The 19,939-nt window shown below is 39.4% G+C and overlaps 2 protein-coding genes across 3 annotated transcripts; both read right to left on the reverse strand.

Moving 5' to 3' along the window:
- Nucleotides 1–898: 898 nt before the first annotated feature.
- On the reverse strand, nucleotides 899–10,138 carry LOC138959576 (14 kDa phosphohistidine phosphatase-like). 2 transcript variants are annotated; one of them, XM_070331117.1, is made up of 4 exons: nucleotides 9,944–10,138; nucleotides 7,765–8,202; nucleotides 6,931–7,055; nucleotides 899–3,691 (listed from the first exon to the last, which is right to left on the reverse strand). In XM_070331117.1, the coding sequence occupies exons 2-4, from the start codon at nucleotides 7,928–7,930 to the stop codon at nucleotides 3,608–3,610; spliced, it is 375 nt and encodes a 124-aa protein (XP_070187218.1). In that variant the 5' UTR covers nucleotides 7,931–8,202; nucleotides 9,944–10,138; the 3' UTR covers nucleotides 899–3,607. The 2 variants fall into 2 exon arrangements, with proteins under 2 accessions (XP_070187218.1, XP_070187219.1); XM_070331118.1 differs by lacking the exon at nucleotides 9,944–10,138 and adding an exon at nucleotides 9,801–9,936.
- Nucleotides 10,139–12,427: 2,289 nt separating this feature from the next.
- LOC138959577 (mitotic spindle assembly checkpoint protein MAD2A-like) lies at nucleotides 12,428–19,119 on the reverse strand. Its single transcript, XM_070331119.1, has 5 exons — nucleotides 19,035–19,119; nucleotides 17,731–17,877; nucleotides 16,858–16,978; nucleotides 16,119–16,219; nucleotides 12,428–14,970 (listed from the first exon to the last, which is right to left on the reverse strand). The coding sequence occupies exons 1-5, from the start codon at nucleotides 19,099–19,101 to the stop codon at nucleotides 14,804–14,806; spliced, it is 603 nt and encodes a 200-aa protein (XP_070187220.1). The 5' UTR covers nucleotides 19,102–19,119; the 3' UTR covers nucleotides 12,428–14,803.
- Nucleotides 19,120–19,939: the final 820 nt, after the last annotated feature.

The following is a 19,939-nucleotide window of genomic DNA, read 5'->3' on the forward strand; positions in this document are numbered from 1 at the left end:
CATGAGAGTTCCTGGGAATGATATCCCCGGATATTTTTTTTATTGTTTTCGATAAATACCTTTGATGACGTCATATCCGGCTTTTTGTAAAAGTTGAGGCGGCACTGTCACACCCTCATTTTTCAATCAAATTGATTGAAATTTTGGCCAAGCAATCTTCGACGAAGGCCGGACTTCGGTATTGCATTTCAGCTTGGTGGCTTAAAAATTAATTTATGACTTTGGTCATTAAAAATCTGAAAATTGTAAAAAAAATAATTTGTTTTTAAAACGATCCAAATTTACGTTCATCTTATTCTTCATAATTTTCTGATTCCAAAAACATATAAATATGTTATATTCGGATTAAAAACAAGCACTAAAAATTAAAAATATAAAAATTATTATTAAAATAAAATTTCTGAAATCGATTTAAAAACAATTTCATCTTAATCCTTGTGTGTTCCTGATTCCAAAAACATATAGATGTGATATGTTTGGATTAAAAACACGCTCAGAAAGTTAAAAAGAATAGAGATAAAGAAAAGCGTGCTATCCTTCTCAGCGCAACTACTACCCCGCTCTTCTTGTCAATTTCACTGCCTTTGCATCGAGCGGTGGACTGACGATGCTACAAGTATACGCTCTTGCTGTAAAAATGCAGTGAGTTCAGTTTCATTCTGTTAGTTCGACAGCTTGACTAAATGTTGTAATTTCGCCTTACGCGACTTGTTCTTTATTGTTTTCTGTCTATTCTGTTTGATTTTCCCCCCACACACTTCTGACAGTCAAAAACCTATGCTGTTTGAACTTAAAATGGAAAAAAATTCTCTGCCCTCCTTTGATCTACCCAGTAAAAGATCAAAATGTTGACACCCCCCCCCCCCCCCCCCCCCCCCCAACTAAAACATAACAAAAAACGCATGCCAGCCTTGCCCTGGCTCTATAAAAAAAACAAAAACAAGAAGGGCAAAGCCCATACGACTCACATGCTTTACACATTTTTCCTACCAAAATACATGTGACCTTGACCCAAGGTCATCCAAGGTCATGCAACACAAAGCTGTTAATTCAAGACATAGGAAGTACAATGGTGCTTATTGGCTCTTTCTACCATGAGATATAGTCACTTTTAGTGGTTCACTACCTTATTTTGGTCACATTTCATAAGGGTCAAAGTGACCTTGACCTTGATCATATGTGACCGAATGTGTCTCATGATGAAAGCATAACATGTGCCCCACATAATTTTTAAGTTTGAAACAGTTATCTTCCATAGTTCAGGGTCAAGGTCACTTCAAAATATGTATACAATCCAACTTTGAAGAGCTCCTGTGACCTTGACCTTGAAGCAAGGTAAACCAAACTGGTATCAAAAGATGGGGCTTACTTTGCCCTATATATCATATATAGGTGAGGTATTGAATCTCAAAAACTTCAGAGAAAATGGGAAAAATATGAAAAATAGCTGTTTTTTAGGCAACATTTATGGCCCCTGCGACCTTGACCTTGAAGCAAGGTCAAGATGCTATGTATGTTTTTTGGGGCCTTGTCATCATACACCATCTTGCCAAATTTGGTACTGATAGACTGAATAGTGTCCAAGAAATATCCAACGTTAAAGTTTTCCGGACGGACGGACGTCCGGACGTCCGGACGGACGGACGGACGGACGACTCGGGTGAGTACATAGACTCACTTTTGCTTCGCATGTGAGTCAAAAACCAGAACAAACAAAAGTCACAAGAAGTACACAAGCGTTTACACCTCAAAAGGTAGTGTACTGTCACACAGGCATTTTTATTTCTCTTTGCTATCAAAATGATAACAAATATCATAAAAACAACTTCAAAAACAATCCCATCAACATTGAAAGTAAACAAATATATATATCACAAGCCTTAGCTGCTGTAGAACATAAAAATTCAAGTTCAAATTTCAAAAAGGCTGAACTCAGCATAGCACTCTCAGACAGTCTGCATTTTCAGCATGGCCTTATAAAATTGCCAACAGACCAGTAATGAATCACAAAGACCCCGTCCCCCGAACCCATCCCCCATCCCCAATAAAAACAACTACAGAAGTTGCTGTGTTTTCCTCCTAATTTCTATCAATCCTAAATTGCATTATTGACTGACACTACTCTGCTTCGGTGTCTGCTGGGTACAAAACCAATCAGAACAGATCATTTTTTGTTCAAACTCTCAATACTTCAGTTATATTAATTAAGTTATACAGTAATTTTGGGGGCGTAATGCATGATCTCTCATTATCAGGATTATAATTCTGAATGCTGTTTCCCATGGTTGTATTTGTGTTATGCAACCCGATTAGAGATAATGTTTTGACCAATACTGACTTTCTTCACTGTGAGCAAAGGCGCCAGAAAAAACACAAAATTTCAAAACTTGCATTCTTTTTGAGTGCCATTGCCTTGTTCTGCCACAAGCAGTGATATAATATAGATAAATATGTAATCATACAGCAGAGAGATAAAGTCAAATTCAAGCATTTCTAGCATATATAATGTGTGCTGTGATCTTCAAAACTGTGAAGAGCCACCACCCCAAAAAGAAACGAACAACCGTGAGGCTTACTACACTGATACATCTTAAGACTAAGAGCGTTATGCTGAGGTCCACCTGTACATTTACATTCATTATTTACAGTGGTACTTGTGATGAAAGGACACCCATGGGACAAACCAAAAGCATCCCTACAGTGCAGGTGGCCTGTCAGGACAAGTATACTTTGGTAAAGTTAATAGACAAAGTGACAACAGAAGGCGTCGCGTCCTTCATTGGAAGGTGGAAGGTGGCCAAGGACTCCCCACAGACACTTAACTTAGAGGGTCCCTGGACCCGCAACTTTGATTTGTAGGGGGTCCTTGGACTCTTCCTTGGACCCCCCTAAGTGAAACTTTAGATGGTCCAAAGACAAATACACTGAGCACGGTTGAAAGTGAATCATGCCGTCAAAAACCGCCATTTTTGAGGGTAGGCGTGGTCACGGACCTGTGACGTCATACCCAAAAATTGCTCAGATCCAGGAAACACATTTTTAAGCAGAAGAAAGCCTGATCTTTAAATACACGTACCTTTCTGACCCAAGAACTGCTGTTTAACATCTGGGCTATACCACTGAAAAAATATCCTTAACTTTTTGTGCTCAGTGTATGTTCATAATGACATAATCTTGCTTTCGGAAGGCACATTCCTCGCTGACACATTTATAACCTCCGGAGCGCTCATGTCAAAGAAATGCTGACTTTTTGAAACTCTCCGAGCCCTTTACAAAAATATTATGATTGTATGGGTCAGACAAACTTCATAAATTTGGGTTGGTACAGATCAAGCTGGCAGAACATTTTCTGAAAACAGTACTGATGGTACAGATATGTACTGCGTACCGGGTCCTGCTCTTTTCATGTTTTACTCCATTGTGGGGCCCTCTTCATGAACGTCTGGTACATGTACCTGTTTTCGGCTTCTACTTCTGGTGCAAATAGGACGCAGGCTAGGAATGCGGTTTTGGGAGTCCTGGTGGCTTGTTATCTGAGGGGCCTCACATCACAGGTAACACTGTCTATATGCATAACTGCTGAATGACCTGTAAAGTGTCATTGCTGCTAGTCTGACCAGGTAATGCTGTAGGCAGAGAAGAACTCCTCCAGCAGTATGGCTGTGGTTGCATGGTTCGCTCGTCCATACGCCTGAAAAAGACAACAGAGTTAAAAGTTGTCTGCTCGATATGAGAGAGAGAGAGAGAGAGAGAGAGAGAGAGAGAGAGAGAGAGAGAGGCAAAACAAAAGGCAAACACAGACTTCAAGCTAATGGTTGGAAACGCCAATCATCATTTTCAAATTATTCGAGTATGATCTCTGTTTCTGGACCAATATTCTTGATTTGATTAACCTTTGCCGTGCTTCCTGGGTTCACCTGTACCCAGAGACACACTAAAATCATTGTAACTCTGGAACCATTAAAGGTATCGTTTTGAAATTTTAAGTATCTCTCACACACCTAATTTGCTCTCTGTCTGCAAATTTTTAGTGTGTACATGACAAAACATCAGAATTAATTGATTATGATAATTTACATAAACACTACCGATGGCGCGGGTTCACACATACCCATACTTTTAAAGAGTAGTAGTGATTGTAACTATCCCTCTGCCGACGGCGCGGGTTCTGCTATACACCCATAATTACCAAAGCGGCGGAACAGTGTCTGTCTGCCTGTTTGTCTCCAAGAGACTGTCTGTCTCTCTGTTTGTCTGTCCGTATCTCTCTGTCTGTATGTCTGTTGTCAGTTGCTCTGTCTGTCTGTCTGTCTGTCTATCCGTCTATCTGACTGTCTGTCTATCTGACTGTCTGTCTCTGTCTCTCTCTCTCTGTCTGTCTCTCTCTCTGTCTCTCTGTCTCTCTCTCTCTGTCTCTCTCTCTTAGTCTCTCTCTCTGTCTCTCTCTCTTAGTCTCTCTCTCTGTCTCTCTTTCTTAGTCTCTCTCTCTCTCTCTTTCTTAGTCTCTCTCTCTCTTTCTTAGTCTCTCTCTCTCTTAGTCTCTCTCTCTCTTTCTTAGTCTCTCGCTCTCTCTCTTTCTTAGTCTCTCTCTCTCTTTCTTAGTCTCTCTCTCTCTTTCTTAGTCTCTCTCTCTCTTTCTTAGTCTCTCTCTCTCTCTCTCTTAGTCTCTCTCTTTCTTAGTCTCTCTCTCTCTTAGTCTCTCTCTCTTTCTTAGTCTCTCTTTCTCTCTCTCTTTCTTAGTCTCTCTCTCTCTCTTTCTTAGTCTCTCTCTCTTTTTTTTAGTCTCTCTCTCTTTCTTAGACTCTCTCTCTCTTTCTTAGTCTTTCTCTCTCTTTCTTAGTCTCTCTCTCTCTCTCTAGCTCTTTCTTAGTCTCTCTCTCTCTCTCTCTTTCTTAGTCTCTCTCTCTCTCTTTCTTAGTCTCTCTCTCTCTCTCTTTCTTAGTCTCTCTCTCTCTCTTTCTTAGTCTCTCTCTCTTTCTTAGTCTCTCTCTCTCTCTCTTTCTTAGTCTCTCTCTCTCTCTTTCTTAGTCTCTCTCTCTCTTTCTTAGTCTCTCTTTCTCTTTCTTAGTCTCTCTCTCTCTTTCTTAGTCTCTCTCTCTTTCTTAGTCTCTCTCTCTCTCTCTCTTAGTCTCTCTCTCTTTCTTAGTCTCTCTTTCTCTCTCTTAGTCTCTCTCTCTCTCTTTCTTAGTCTCTCTCTCTCTCTCTTTTTTAGTCTCTCTCTCTCTTTCTTAGTCTCTCTCTCTCTCTCTCTTTCTTAGTCTCTCTCTCTCTCTTAGTCTCTCTCTCTCTTTCTTAGTCTCTCTCTCTCTCTCTTAGTCTCTCTCTCTTTCTTAGTCTCTGTTTCTCTCTCTTAGTCTCTCTCTCTCTCTTTCTTAGTCTCTCTCTCTCTTTTTTAGTCTCTCTCTCTCTTTCTTAGTCTCTCTCTCTCTCTCTTTCTTAGTCTCTCTCTCTCTCTCTTTCTTAGTCTCTCTCTCTCTCTTTCTTAGTCTCTCTCTCTCTCTTTCTTTGTCTCTCTCTCTCTTTCTTTGTCTCTCTCTCTATCTTTCTTAGTCTCTCTCTCTTTCTTAGTCTCCCTCTCTCTCTTTCTTAGTCTCTCTCTCTCTCTCTTTCTTAGTCTCTCTCTCTCTCTCTTTCTTAGTCTCTCTCTCTTTCTTAGTCTCTCTCTCTCTTTCTTAGTCTCTCTCTCTCTCTTTCTTAGTCTCTCTCTCTCTCTTTATTTTTCTCTCTCTCTCTCTTTATTTGTCTCTCTCTCTCTATCTTTCTTAGTCTCTCTCTCTCTCTCTTTCTTAGTATCTCTCTCTCTCTTTCTCAGTCTCTCTCTCTCTTTCTTAGTCTCTCTCTCTTTCTTAGTCTCTCTCTCTCTTTCTTAGTCTCTCTCTCTTTCTTAGTCTCTCTCTCTCTCTCTTTCTTAGTCTCTCTCTCTTTCTTAGTCTCTCTCTCTCTCTTTCTTAGTCTCCCTCTCTCTCTTTCTTAGTCTCTCTCTTTCTTAGTCTCTCACTCTCTTTCTTAGACTCTCTCTCTCTCTTTCTTAGTCTCTCTCTCTCTCTCTTTCTTAGTCTCTCTTTCTCTTTCTTAGTCTCTCTCTCTCTCTTTCTTAGTCTCTCTCTCTCTCTCTTTCTTAGTCTCTCTCTCTCTCTCTCTCTCTCTCTCTTTCTTAGTCTCTCAGTCTCTCTCAGTCTCTCTCAGTCTCTCCCTCCCCCTCTCCCTCCCCCTCTCCCTCCCCTGCAAGAGGTCGGTGAAGGGAGAAACTCGATGCAACCACTGAAGTAGCGCTGTGGGTTTCCCTGAACCCACCCCGTCGTTAAAGAAATAAACGGTAAAAACCCTCTTTCAAATGTATGGGTTCAGACAAACCCGCATCGTCGTTAGAGGAATAAACGGTAAAAACCCTCTTTCAAATGTATGGGTTCAGACAAACCCGCATCGTCGGGAGTGTGTAGTCAAAAGCGGCATCCGGCAAAGGTTAAGTTGTTGTTCATACAATCCGACCATTCTTGGATATCATGCTCATCTGTGAAAACTTTGGTGAAACATCAAAACTGAAGTGTGATTGCCACGCCCCACTACCTTGGCACAACCTTCCTGTTGCGGCACTGACGTTCACTTTAACTAAGGAAAAACATGAACAAATAAATGTTAAAATATCTATGCACAACAGCTAGTATGGCACATTAGTGTAAAAACACTCACACTGCTGCCACTTACTGTTTATAAGTGTGAACAAATTATCAAACAAAGACAAACTGAAAGTCAGTGAAATACACACACACATAAAAACCCATTACTTTGCACATTTAAAAAATTGCAAAACTAGAAATCATACACAAATTAACCGATTCGTAGTCTTATTTTAAAAATCTTCTGTCATTTATGCAAACACACAGATCACCAATGCATCCATATAAAAAGCTACAATAAAAATGACTGTACCTGTGATTTTCCAAAGACCTCGATGGATTTTTCTTCAGGGTTATGCGAGATTTTCCCACCTCCTAAGCATTCGCAGCTGATTCCGTCTGCCTCCAAGTTGGCATCCAGGTAGTCATAGATGTCAGCTGTGCAAGTAACAACTTTTTTCAATAACTATTCTCTTCCACAAGAAAAGACATGGCTATATAAACTGCAGAACATTTTAAACCAGTTACACACTCCAACATAACCTTTTGAGAAGCACGAGGAGCACCTTCTGAAAGTGGTACGTTCTGAAGAAAATGACAGGTGAGGCCTTATATTAATGCCTGCAAAACATTCCCCACTCTCTCTCTTTCATGCACAAAAAAGGAAAACACATCATTGGCCTATCAACAACAACAAAATAAAAACATAATTCAATTTGGCAATACATTGTACTTTGATTGAATTGTTAAAATGACAGCATTGCGCGCAGTGCACTGCAAATCAGATCAAAATTGAATATCTGATCAACAATTCTCATCACTAAGACATTTAAGTGAGAAATTCAAAAGGCAGAATTAACCAGCTAAAGCTGCATCAAAATAAGTTTCAGATATATCTGGCATTGTCTCCTTACACTGAACTCAATCCCCTCTCCCACTCCACTCCCTGCCTTTGGTACTGTCAATTGTTCTATTCCCTTAGTTTCTCAGCTCAGTATTTTAACGACAGTGTGTGTGTGTGTGTGTGTGTGTGTGTGTGTGTGTGTGTGTGTGTGTGTGTGTGTGTGTGTGTGTGTGTGTGTGTGTGTGTGTGTGTGTGTGTGTGTGTGTGTTTTAAAAGAGGGTTCCGTTGTAGTTTTGTTCTTACCATGAAACAGGGCATCAGCAGTACCCCGAACAATCAGCTTGCAGTCATGAACGTTGTTTCCCTCGTAAATCTTGCACAGTATGTACTTAAAAGTACCATTCGGGTCGATCTGCACTGTGGGTACCTGTGCCAATTTGGCATTGACTGGAGCCAGCACACCTGGCATCGTGTCAGGTAAGTCTCATCACACTCACAGGTAAACTGTTTTTATTTCTTATTCCTTGTTTCCGTCACTGGGGATTTCATAAGTCAGTCTCCATGCAATATTTCTTTTGTGATGAAAACTTGCAGCCAAGTATTCGCGTGCACATGCGTGCGAGTCACAAACTCAGTTCAAGCTGTATGGTGATTTTGTTCTTCCTTATGATGTTACAAGTTATTGAAACCTTGTTAAAATCATGGTGTGGTGCTGATTCAGTATTGCACTGGCTTCAGGAACTGTGGACAAAATGCAGGCAGAGTTTGAACAAGAGGTTCAAGCAGAATGCTTCAAAACACACTCATTCAAAAACAAGCTGCAAACAAGCAGGTCTGAAGTTTAAACAAAAGACCCTTTTGTAAAAGCCGTCTTCTAATCAAAACACTCCAAACACAGATCATGTTTGTAACAACAGCATATATATATATATATATACAGGTCTTCCTTAAAATTATGCAATTAAATATGTGCTGTGGGATCCCGGTGACGGCGGTATTGAAATGCTGATCAGAACATGTGCACATGTATTGTCTTGTGCACATGTTTATAAGATACATTTTGCTGGAGCTACAGCTAAAAAAAATAACATGAAGCCAGCAATGGCTCTATCAACTGCTGATGACTATTCAGAACTAACCCTATTCATATTTATGATCCATGAACTGTTAAGGTGTCAGAAGAAAGAAAACACAGAAATTACAGCCTTTAGCAACACTGTCCAACTGAAATGTTATGATTCTTAATCTTCCCTTCAATGTAAGCTGCAGCATCATATTTTTGGGGCACAGGTTAGGGACATTTATTTTAACCATTGCAACCAGAGTGGCACAGCTAAACTACTACTATACCAATACAAACTCAAGGGCGGATCTGGGGGGGGGGGTTACACGGGTTACGTAACCCCCCCCCCACCCCCCCAAAAAGAGGTAATTTATTGGCTCAGGATGCACCAGATAGGTCTATTTTGCTTCTTTGGATAAAAAATTTTTCAGGGGGGGCATGCCCTCGGACCCCCCTAGAGGCTTAGGCGCCTTCGGCGCCATCAACTTGTATCTTCGCAGTCATTTTGTAACCCCCCCCTCCAAAGTGAATTGATCCGCCCTTGAAACTTGACAGCTGCTGAAACTTTAACCTCGACACAGATCCTGACCTGGTAACTATAGATAGTCTGACCTGACCTGGTAACTATAGATAGTCTGACCTTACCTGGTAACTATAGATAGTCTGACCTGACCTGGTAACTATAGATATAGTCTGTATACAGATTGTACTGTGGTTACAAGTCAGGTGTAACCTTAGAATGTTGAAATAACAGCCGAAGTGTTACCTGGAATTATTTGTCTGATTTAAGGTTGAATTGGGAGTTTAATGAAAGCTATGCCAATACCATGTTTAACATATAATACTGAATGAACACCTGCACCTCTGGTGCCTTCATAAAACACCACCACATGGTTAAAACACCAACATACACTGTGGCTTTGCAAAATGCAGATCTATAGAGTATAGTCATGATCCTGTTCTTTACATGTGCTTTAGTCTGTGCACATGTACACTATCGGTGAGCAGGCCAGGGTTGTAATGGCAGAAATCACAGCATAAAATCATTAAACACTGCTGCTTCACTAAAGCTGCTGTGTATAATTCATCTGGAGTGTAATCTTGGCCTTAACACCTGCCCTGACCTAGGCTATACGTGCTTCTCTCGTTCACCTACTCCTCTGCTCGAAAACAAACTCAGTTATCTCCTCCTTGAATCTCGACAAGATAAAAGACACACAACAATCATCCACTGAACCACTAGAGAATTAGACATCTGAACACAAAAACTCTGTACTTTGTCAAAAGACACTGCCATCCGTACTGCGATGCATTTCAAATCAACACGTCTGCTTCTCTCTTCTGTGACCACAACAAAACATTGACACACTGACAAGGAAAGTGCATTCGCAAGTACAGTGATTACTCCTCTCGTTTCACCTGCTTGTCCGACCACGTCCCGTCTTCTTTGCATATAGATAAAACTAAGATGGAAGCTTGAGACGAAAGACGTAGAAATCCGACAGGAATCTTTCTGCCGCGAGGTGTTCCAAATGTCACACACTGTACCAACAATATTGTTTTGGCCGAGAGTCAAGTCGAAGGAGGAAGAAAGGAATTCCCTGTGGCGTTGGTCAAAACGAGGCTGTGAGAGGGGTTTCCCTGTTAGGGAGTATTCATTGCTTGGATTTGATTCATTATTGATTTCATTTAGACCTGCAGTATCCAGGTTTCCCAATTGCTTCGTTTCCGGCCGATTTATGTGGAGCACGTGATGCGCACAAAAAATATTGGCGGTTTAGAAGTGTCGTCTGCACAATGATCGCGGCGGCTTTCTTGACCGCCAAAGACACCACGCACGTTGTGAGACGTCATTCGTTAGACCTCAATTTTTATATTTAGTCAAGTTTTGACTAAATATTTTAACATCGAGGGGGAATCGAAACGAGGGTCGTGGTGTATGTGCGTGTGTCTGTGTGTCTGTGTAGAGCGATTCAGACTAAACTACTGGACCGATCTTTATGAAATTTGACATGAGAGTTCCTGGGTATGAAATCCCCGAACGTTTTTTTCATTTTTTTGATAAATGTCTTTGATGACGTCATATCCGGCTTTTCGTGAAAGTTGAGGCGGCACTGTCACGCCCTCATTTTTCAACCAAATTGGTTGAAATTTTGGTCAAGTAATCTTCGACGAAGCCCGGACTTCGGTATTGCATTTCAGCTTGGTGGCTGAAAAATTAATTAATGACTTTGGTCATTAAAAATCTGAAAATTGTAAAAAAAAAATAAAAATTTATAAAACGATCCAAATTTACGTTTATCTTATTCTCCATCATTTGCTGATTCCAAAAACATATAAATATGTTATATTCGGATTAAAAACAAGCTCTGAAAATTAAATATATAAAAATTATTATCAAAATTAAATTGTCCAAATCAATTTAAAAACACTTTCATCTTATTCCTTGTCGGTTCCTGATTCCAAAAACATATATAGATATGATATGTTTCGATTAAAAACACGCTCAGAAAGTTAAAACAAAGAGAGGTACAGAAAAGCGTGCTATCCTTCTTAGCGCAACTACTACCCCGCTACGAGTATACGGTCTTGCTGAAAAATGGCGTTGCGTTCAGTTTCATTCTGTGAGTTCGACAGCTACTTGACTAAATATTGTATTTTCGCTTTACGCGACTTGTTATATTTAGTCAAGTTTTGACTAAATATTTTAACATCGAGGGGGAATCGAAACGAGGGTCGTGGTGTATGTGCGTGTGTGCGTGTGTGTGTAGAGCGATTCAGACTAAACTACTGGACCGATCTTTATGAAATTTGACATGAGAGTTCCTGGGTATGAAATCCCCGAAGGTTTTTTTCATTTTTTTGATAAATGTCTTTGATGACGTCATATCCGGCTTTTCGTGAAAGTTGAGGCGGCACTGTCACGCCCTCATTTTTCAACCAAATTGGTTCAAATTTTGGTCAAGTAATCTTCGACGAAGCCCGGGGTTCGGTATTGCATTTCAGCGTGGTGGCTTAAAAATTAATTAATGACTTTGGTCATTAAAAATCGGAAAATTGTAAAAAAAAATAAAAATTTATAAAACGATCCAAATTTACGTTTATCTTATTCTCCATCATTTGCTGATTCCAAAAACATATAAATATGTTATATTCGGATTAAAAACAAGCTCTGAAAATTAAATATATAAAAATTATTATCAAAATTAAATTGTCCAAATCAATTTAAAAACACTTTCATCTTATTCCTTGTCGGTTCCTCATTCCAAAAACATATAGATATGATATGTTTGGATTAAAAACACGCTCAGAAAGTTAAAACAAAGAGAGGTACAGAAAAGCGTGCTATCCTTCTTAGCGCAACTACTACCCCGCTCTTCTTGTCAATTTCACTGCCTTTGCCATGAGCGGTGGCCTGACGATGCTACGAGTAAAATGGCATTGCGTTCAGTTTCATTCTGTGAGTTCGACAGCTACTTGACTAAATATTGTATTTTCGCCTTACGCGACTTGTTTTTATTTTGTATTAAAAAAAAGATGTTTACCAATCGGTTGCATTTTGTTTTCTTTTATTTGACTTTATATGATTCTTAACGGTAAACTTCCAATTCATTCGTTGACTGTCAAATGCAAAGAGGTCAACTAAGATCAAGAACAATGTAACTGTGAGTGTGAGGGTGATGCCCAGCTAGAGTAATGCCATGAAAAAGCATTCGTTTTGACGCGTTATTCTCTCCTTTATTTTCTTCATGTTCAAAACAGTCACGGATTAAATCTCATTAATTAACTTTCAATCACAGAGTAGTTTCTGAAAATAACATATCTATCTACTGAAATCTATCAAATAATTATCCACAACACGCATTTTCACGGAAAATCCTTAAAGAAAGACAGACTCCAAAATTCACATTGTCTCAATGCAATTTTATTTGATGAAAAAACATCATCACAGAAAATGAAAGACAAGCATTGATTACTGAACGGTGGGAAAAAAGCATTTAAACTTTCAATTTTGTACTTTTAATTCTTAGAAAAACAGTCCAGAAGAGGTGCTGCATTGACCATTAGCCATGTATAAGCAATACATGTAATACAAATAACATGAAGTAAATTTGACAAGACACTCCATCTTGAATGGAATAACATTTGTTCAGATTAATTCTCAGTAGGGGACATCAGCATTATTTTTGTTCTCTTTCTCAATAACTATGTACAAAATATAAAAATGCAATTTATCAAAAGTACTCTTCTGGGTGTGCTTAACAATATTTTTGAAATGACATGACATTAACAGGCCTGTTAAGAGGGTATAACATTTTTCTTTTATTAAGAGAGAGAGAGAGAGAGAGAGAGAGAGAGAGAGAGAGAGAGAGAGAGAGAGAGCAATGATGATGATAGAACTTTATGTACAAGGTCAAGAGTAAAGGTTAAAGGTGCACCTTTTATTCCAGCCTATCCTTACACAAACAACTGAACTCAGAAGACATTGATGAAATAATAATCAAGTAAATCAATCAAATACATGTGCTGTCTTCAGAAGGATAAAGAAAAGGTATAGTTAGGAGGTATATTTAATTCATTTCCTCGACCTAAAAAATGAAAGACAAGGAAAACAACTAGAGTTCTGCATGAAACACCAGTGTCTTACTCTTGTAATGTATTTGATTATTTGTTTACTGATTCTTTCATAATTTTAGAGTCACAAACGTGAAAGAATCTGTTTGGCGTAATACCACAGTTCATACCAAACTCAGTTTTTTCCCCAGCAAAAATACTGTATTTTGAGTCATTCACAACTTCAGATTCTCAATAACGAGCACCAGTAAGAATCCTTTTCGCAATGGTTCCTGCTATATTAGTCTGTTCCCTGGGATTCTGAATTGCTAGGATGATATGAATGAAATCAATCATATTTAATCAAACGGTATGTTTTAAGAAAGGTATTCTAAATAGAGAACGAAAGAAAAGTAAAGAAAGAGAGCATGAATAAAATCAGATGACAAGGGTAGAAGATGTGGTGTACTGTAAGTTGTAACAGAGCACACACAAAATGCAATTACTACCTATCATTTCTATGCTGATATATAACTACATTGCTACACACATTTTTTCTGTGAAATCCAAATGACTAGAACTGAAACGTACATTTTTGTAGAGATGCTGTTGGCACACCATGCACAGTTTGCTGAACAGAAACACGCACATTAGCTTGAACAGTTTGATGTTTCCTACATGTAGCACCAAATAAACATCTGTCTGACAGAAGAAGAAGAAGAAGAAAAAGGAGAAAAATTGGCAACCAATCATACATACTGACTGAGATATTGTCTGACTCAGGGACTGACTCCTTCCAGAAAAAAAACATGCAGTCATTTCTGGTTTGTCTTGCTGGTTAGACTGGTTGGCATTATCCGTGAGAGCGAGGATTAATGATTTTAGAGAAATGCTGGTTAATATCATTGCCAGCGCGAACGCTGCAGGTAAAGCCAGGCATGGGAATTGAAAATTGTAAAAAAGGCTGAAAATGTATAACTGAAGACGCTTCGCGTCAAGTCGACGGCGCGAAGCGCCTAGCCTTACTAGGGGGGTCCGGGGGCATGCTCCCCCGGAAAAAATTTCTCCAAAGAACCCAGAGGGTGCAATCTGGTGTCATCTGATCTCCAAGTCTGCCATTAAATTCTGTTTTTAGAATCAGAGTTTTTAGTTCCAATTTTTGCTTTTTTGAAGGAAAAAAATATATACATGTATTAATTTGTTAAAAAATTGATCTGTTGAGACAAACAGGAAAATGTAACTTGTAACACAATCTGTGTAATCTGGTTTACTTTCAAACATAAAAGTTCAAGTAACTGAGGCGGGCGGTAGCAGTGCGTGAACAACGTACGGAAAGTTTTCGCGGGCTTTTGCGCAAAGGCAAAAGTAACCGGTGCTTTTTTTGTGTGCATCCCCCCTTTATTTTTTCGGCGGACACTTTTTCTTTTTCGGCGGAACAAAACAAAAAAATCGGCGGAAATCCGCCGTTCGGCGGACAATTCCCATGCCTGAAAGCTTTCCCACTCTTCCCCATACCATCTATCACCACTAAACTGCGTTGACATCAAACACTTCAGACGCTAAAGCCACCCAGAATTGAATTCATGTACCCCCTTCACTGTAACAACCAACTTTCATCGTTGTAAGTAATCGAACGCCTGGACACAGGTAGCCAGTTTGAGTCCACTGGAACATCCAGTTTCGAGACACAGCTTTAAATGCCGTTCTGGTTCTTTGGAAAAGCTTTCAGTCTGTTTTCTTGAAGGCAACCATAGCATCAACTTTGTGTATAGTTGTGGTGAAGGAACGTAGCCGCACTTCCTCAGAGTTGGTGATGAAATGAGGTCCAGACTCACCCCAGTTGAACGGTACCTCTGCATCTTTGTCTGTGTAGATCAGCACGTCAAATGAGCCTGCCATACAGAAAACCATAACGACCATTAACATTCAGCATGTTTGTAAAGAAAACTGGATGGGTAAAACAGGTCCTATAAAGCAGAGTGCCAAGGGTTTTTCAGAATGACTGCAGTGGGTAACTGGATTAGCAACGGTGTTTATGTAATCCGAAAGCAGGTGCGGTGGTCGCCTCATGGTCGTGATGGGTAATGGTGATGGTACGGCAGACACATAACAACTTGAGCCCTTGAGGGTAATGGTATTGTGCAGTGCTGTTCCCAGACTCAGAGGACAATAGGTAAGTTTGACATCGTTCCAAACACCTGAGCTTTGTCCATTCAGTAGGGAATCTTAATCAAATGAGGCAGACCGCTTTTATTAAGATCTGAGAAACAAAGGGACATAAGCGTTCTAAATGTACACGACATGTGCAACAAGAGTAAGTGAGTTTTGCGAAACCTGTCTCCTGGCACCTGAGAGAATAATAATCATCTAGAGTGTTTGCATCCCTTTGTTTCTCAGATAATTTAGTAGGGAAATTGATGGTCAGAAAAACTCCAAGCCAAACCTATCAGACAGTAGACCAGCATCGGAATCAGAGCAATGTGCCATATCAAAAAAGTATGTGCCAATGACCGAAGACTGAGCAACGATTTTGGTTTTTTTTAAGCAGGAAACGCAAATGTTTCTGACAGGAGAGAAAGAAAATGCCAAAACCAATGATTGCACTGTGGCCACTTCAAGCGACAAGTTAGATAGTAAGCAGAAAGGCTAGCTTCTGCAGGAATTAGACACATTTTCCCCCCTAATAGTAATACTGTACATGTGCTTTGAAAATGTCAACCCATAATATGCCCGAAATTACTGATAAATGTAAATCCAGCCAAAACTAACGAAAGGGAAATATATTTTTCTGCTCAGGTTTTGCGCTATGGACAATAAAAGGTAAAACCAACGATGCCTTGATACATAATATTAAATACAGTACTAGTGTTACAAATGTTCTACTGTTTTATATGCAAAACATAGACACAGTAAATTCTTTCTTTTAGTTTAGGCTACATTCATTCCAAATTTTGTGAGAGATAGCTAGAGAGAGAGAAAGAGAGAGAGAGTTTGATTAAAAAGACTCAGTTTCTTTCTAGGACAATGACACAATACTTACAGACAGACTCTAGCAGAGGCAGAAAGGTGACTGTTGCAGTAATTTGGCGAATAATGGACTTGATTTCTTCTTTCACCTCTTTCTCTGTCTTGTCTCTCTTCCTGTTCAACAGCAGGAAATTGAACATCAAAGACTTGGACAAAAAGTAAGACTAAGAACAATGTTCAGCTTGATTCAAACTTCTTTCCAAGGGTACTTCCATCACAAGGAGAATAATGACATTTTGTATACTGAACTAACATTCCAAACTGAAATCTACTGAGGTGTGAACACTAAATCGATGGCAAATGTAGCTGAACACACAGGTTTAAAGCCACTGGAGTGGCATAGCCAGTGTTCATTTGAACTTTAAGCAACACTGAACATATCAAACATAGCTTTACTTTTAAACACACCAATCTCCGATTCACTTTGTTCAATAATGTCATGTGAAAAGTATGGCTTATTACCACCAAACGTTGGCCAGGTTTTTGTTTCTAAGTTTGTGTGAGGAACATACGGTAATTTCTAGTAGGACCAGTGTAACTCAATTTAGGGCAATGTCATTTCATCAATAACCTTTTAAAAAATAAAACACCACTGGCAACCTGAAAACGTCCTCTTCTCTCTCTTTGACAATTCATTTATCATTCATTGCTGGGGGCAGGTAACACACTCACTGACCACTACAAAAATAATAACTTAAAACTATTGTATTCAGTGTTTACTGTTCTTCCACTTTACAATGCAAAAATCTTACGTTTTTGAATTAACTGTTTTGTCGCACTGGATGTCAAACTGCCATCGTTCCACGACCTCATTGGTATCCACACGCTTTATCACCACCACCAGCTTCTGAACAATCAGCTCCTGACACCAGTCTGAAAAAAAGATAAAAATGAATCACTGTTTGTATCTACCATGCCAAGAGGAAAGACATAATAAGAAAAGTATGCAAATCATGAGTGCACAACATACTGGATAAGAAGTTTTTCTTGATTAAAAACAACAAAGAAATAAAAAATGAAACACACACACACACACACGAAAACACCTCATGGTATATTTCAAGTTCAGAAATTTCAGCATTTTTTAACTCTTTTCTTCCTGGACATAATTATTCCCAGTCCTATATATTCCTCCGATCCCTCTTAAACCAACAGCTAGTGAATATTTCGTGTGCGCTGGGTACCATATATTATATCTCATTCATGAGGTAATGCACATAATTTATGAATCCTGAATGAGTTGCTTCCCTTGTGTCACTTTCAGGATTCATGTGTGATCAGTTGAGTTAATGAGTGAATCAATAGGTTTTCAATCGTGTCCACTGAATTAATTATCAGAAAATGAGCACTGCACTGAACCATTAAATTAAAATAAGCTAGCTACAGTTGAACTTGCCCTTGTGATCACATCTCAACAATGACCACCTGCCCACAACAGTCAACAACCATGCACCCAAAAGGATCACCAACAACTTTTTTGTTGGTTTGTATAATTCACCTTTCAACAGAGACCACCTCTCTTTCAATTGAAAAGTTTAACAATCACTTTTGGTCGGCCCCTTGGGTGGATGTATGGTTGTTATACTCATAGGTTTGACTGTACATGTGCATACATGTATACTTACTTTTGACCTGTCCTATGACAGTCTTTAGATACTTGAGCAGTTCATCATTTGTAGTCACCAGGAGTGTCAGCCCATACTGTTGCTTATGGGTGAAGGTTTCTGGGGGGAAGATCCCTCGTTGATACAGAATGCTGTTGATTGCATAATCTGGAAACAAGTATATGTATATGACTTGAAATGTGCGTGCAGTAAGGCAAATTAAATTAATTGTGGTTGTAGTTGTTATAAATAAAACTTAACAAATTATATCATAATGCAATAACTTCCTGGAAAGTGGAATACCCCAGAAGAGAGCTGTTTGTATACAAATTTAAAATGATAATCAAATCATTAATCAGTGGGTACTCATGCATATTAATTACTAATTAAGCGAATGAGAAGAAGAAGAAGAAGAGTCTCTCTCAATCTCTTGTGGCCTAAATGATCTAAAACAGATGCCCGCTTCGTGGAGGCAAGTTAATAACTTAATTGGGGCTAGCCTCTCGCTTAGCAAGACAGCAAGGGTGTATGTGAAACGGTGGGTGTTTTTACTGGCAAGAATAAAACATAATTGGTTGATCATGACACCCAAAGAGTTGTCTACACTCGTAGACGTAAACATGCACTGATGCAGCCATGAACAGCTAAATCGTTAATCGGATTGGCAATGGCAGCTGTGTAGCTCTCACCAAATCTTAATATTAATATTCTTAGCCTTCCTTAGGGCGAAAAGTCTGCGAGAGACACTACTTTCTCATCCCATTCGCCAAATTACGCAGCTGAGAAACGGGGGGTTATTGATATGTTTTTTTTAAAGAAATTCCACAAACTAAAACAGTTGAATTTACAAATGGTCCAAATTAAACTTAGCACTACGACTCTCTTCCACAAATGACTATCTGCGGCAGAGCTTGTGAGGCAGCAGACAACCAAGTTTTATCTCGAAACACTTGCACGAGTTTTTGCAGTTTAAAGTTTAACCAATCACTTGCGATTTAAAGAATCAAACGAAATGACTAAGCCATGCATTGACAGAACACGCACGCAGGCACGCACACACACACACACACTCACACACACACATAGCCTACATGTATTCGAAATCGAATACACTGAAACTGAAAGTGAACATTGAAAATGTTCGGTTGTTCCAGGGACCTCTAATAGGTCTATGCATAGGTCCCTGGCCTTTGTTCAGACCGGAGATTCCTGTGAAGAAGAGAGGGTTATTCTGCTCTTCTGATGGACCGTATGACTAAAACTGAATATTAATGAGGTGAATTGAATGCATCTAGTGCAATTTTACAACGAAAACGTGTACTCACCGAAGAACTCCGCTACAATCTCAGTGGATCCCTTCAAAGTAATGCACTGTCTCACTGTTGACGCCATTTTAAAATTACGCGCGGAAGCTCAGGTGAATGTCAAGGTCAACTTCAGTGAGTGGATCCCAAGTGTCTCATGGGTTGCACAATCGAGTCGAGTGCGGCGTGCCAGAGACTATAGAGTATACTTCTGGATACTCTTTAGTCTCTGGGCGTGCTACGTGCTGTCTCACTGGATCGGAGAAAGAGGGAGAGAGAGAGCTTTAATTTGACTTTCTGCAGACGATGTCATATAACCACTGACTTCAATATTTGTAGAAAAGAAGGGGAGGAAATCAAAATAGCCACGTTTGCAATGAAGAGGCATGTTCATCTCCCCTGAACAGAAGAACTCCCACACTGAGTCTTTTCAGTGACATCACAGCTCAACTCAGCATCTGACTGAGTGCGAATCGCTTTCGAAGAAATACTTTTTTGTCCTCAATTTTGTTTTGTTTTAAACAATAAATTAAAACTCTTCCATCTTTAACGGTCTTTAAAAGTTGATGGCTGCAAAGGAGTTAGCATTATTTAAGTAGTCTGTCTTTTTGTGTGGTTATAAATGCATGTGATTTCTAATGTGACCACCAAAACCCCCACAAAAAAACAACAACAACCAGAAAACACACTCTTGCCTATTCTTTTCTTTTCTTTTCTTTTTACATTCAGTCAAGTTTTGACTAAATGTTTTAACATAGAGGGGGAATCGAGACGAGGGTCGTGGTGTATGTGTGTGTGTGTGTGTGTGTGTGTGTGTGTGTGTGTGTGTGTGTGTGTGCGCGTGTGTGTGTGTAGAGCGATTCAGAGTAAACTACTGGACCGATCTTTATGAAATTTGACATGAGAGTTCCTGGGTTTGATATCCC

The sequence above is a fragment of the Littorina saxatilis genome, linkage group LG2 (assembly GCF_037325665.1).
Source record: "Littorina saxatilis isolate snail1 linkage group LG2, US_GU_Lsax_2.0, whole genome shotgun sequence".
Lineage (NCBI taxonomy): Eukaryota > Metazoa > Mollusca > Gastropoda > Littorinimorpha > Littorinidae > Littorina > Littorina saxatilis.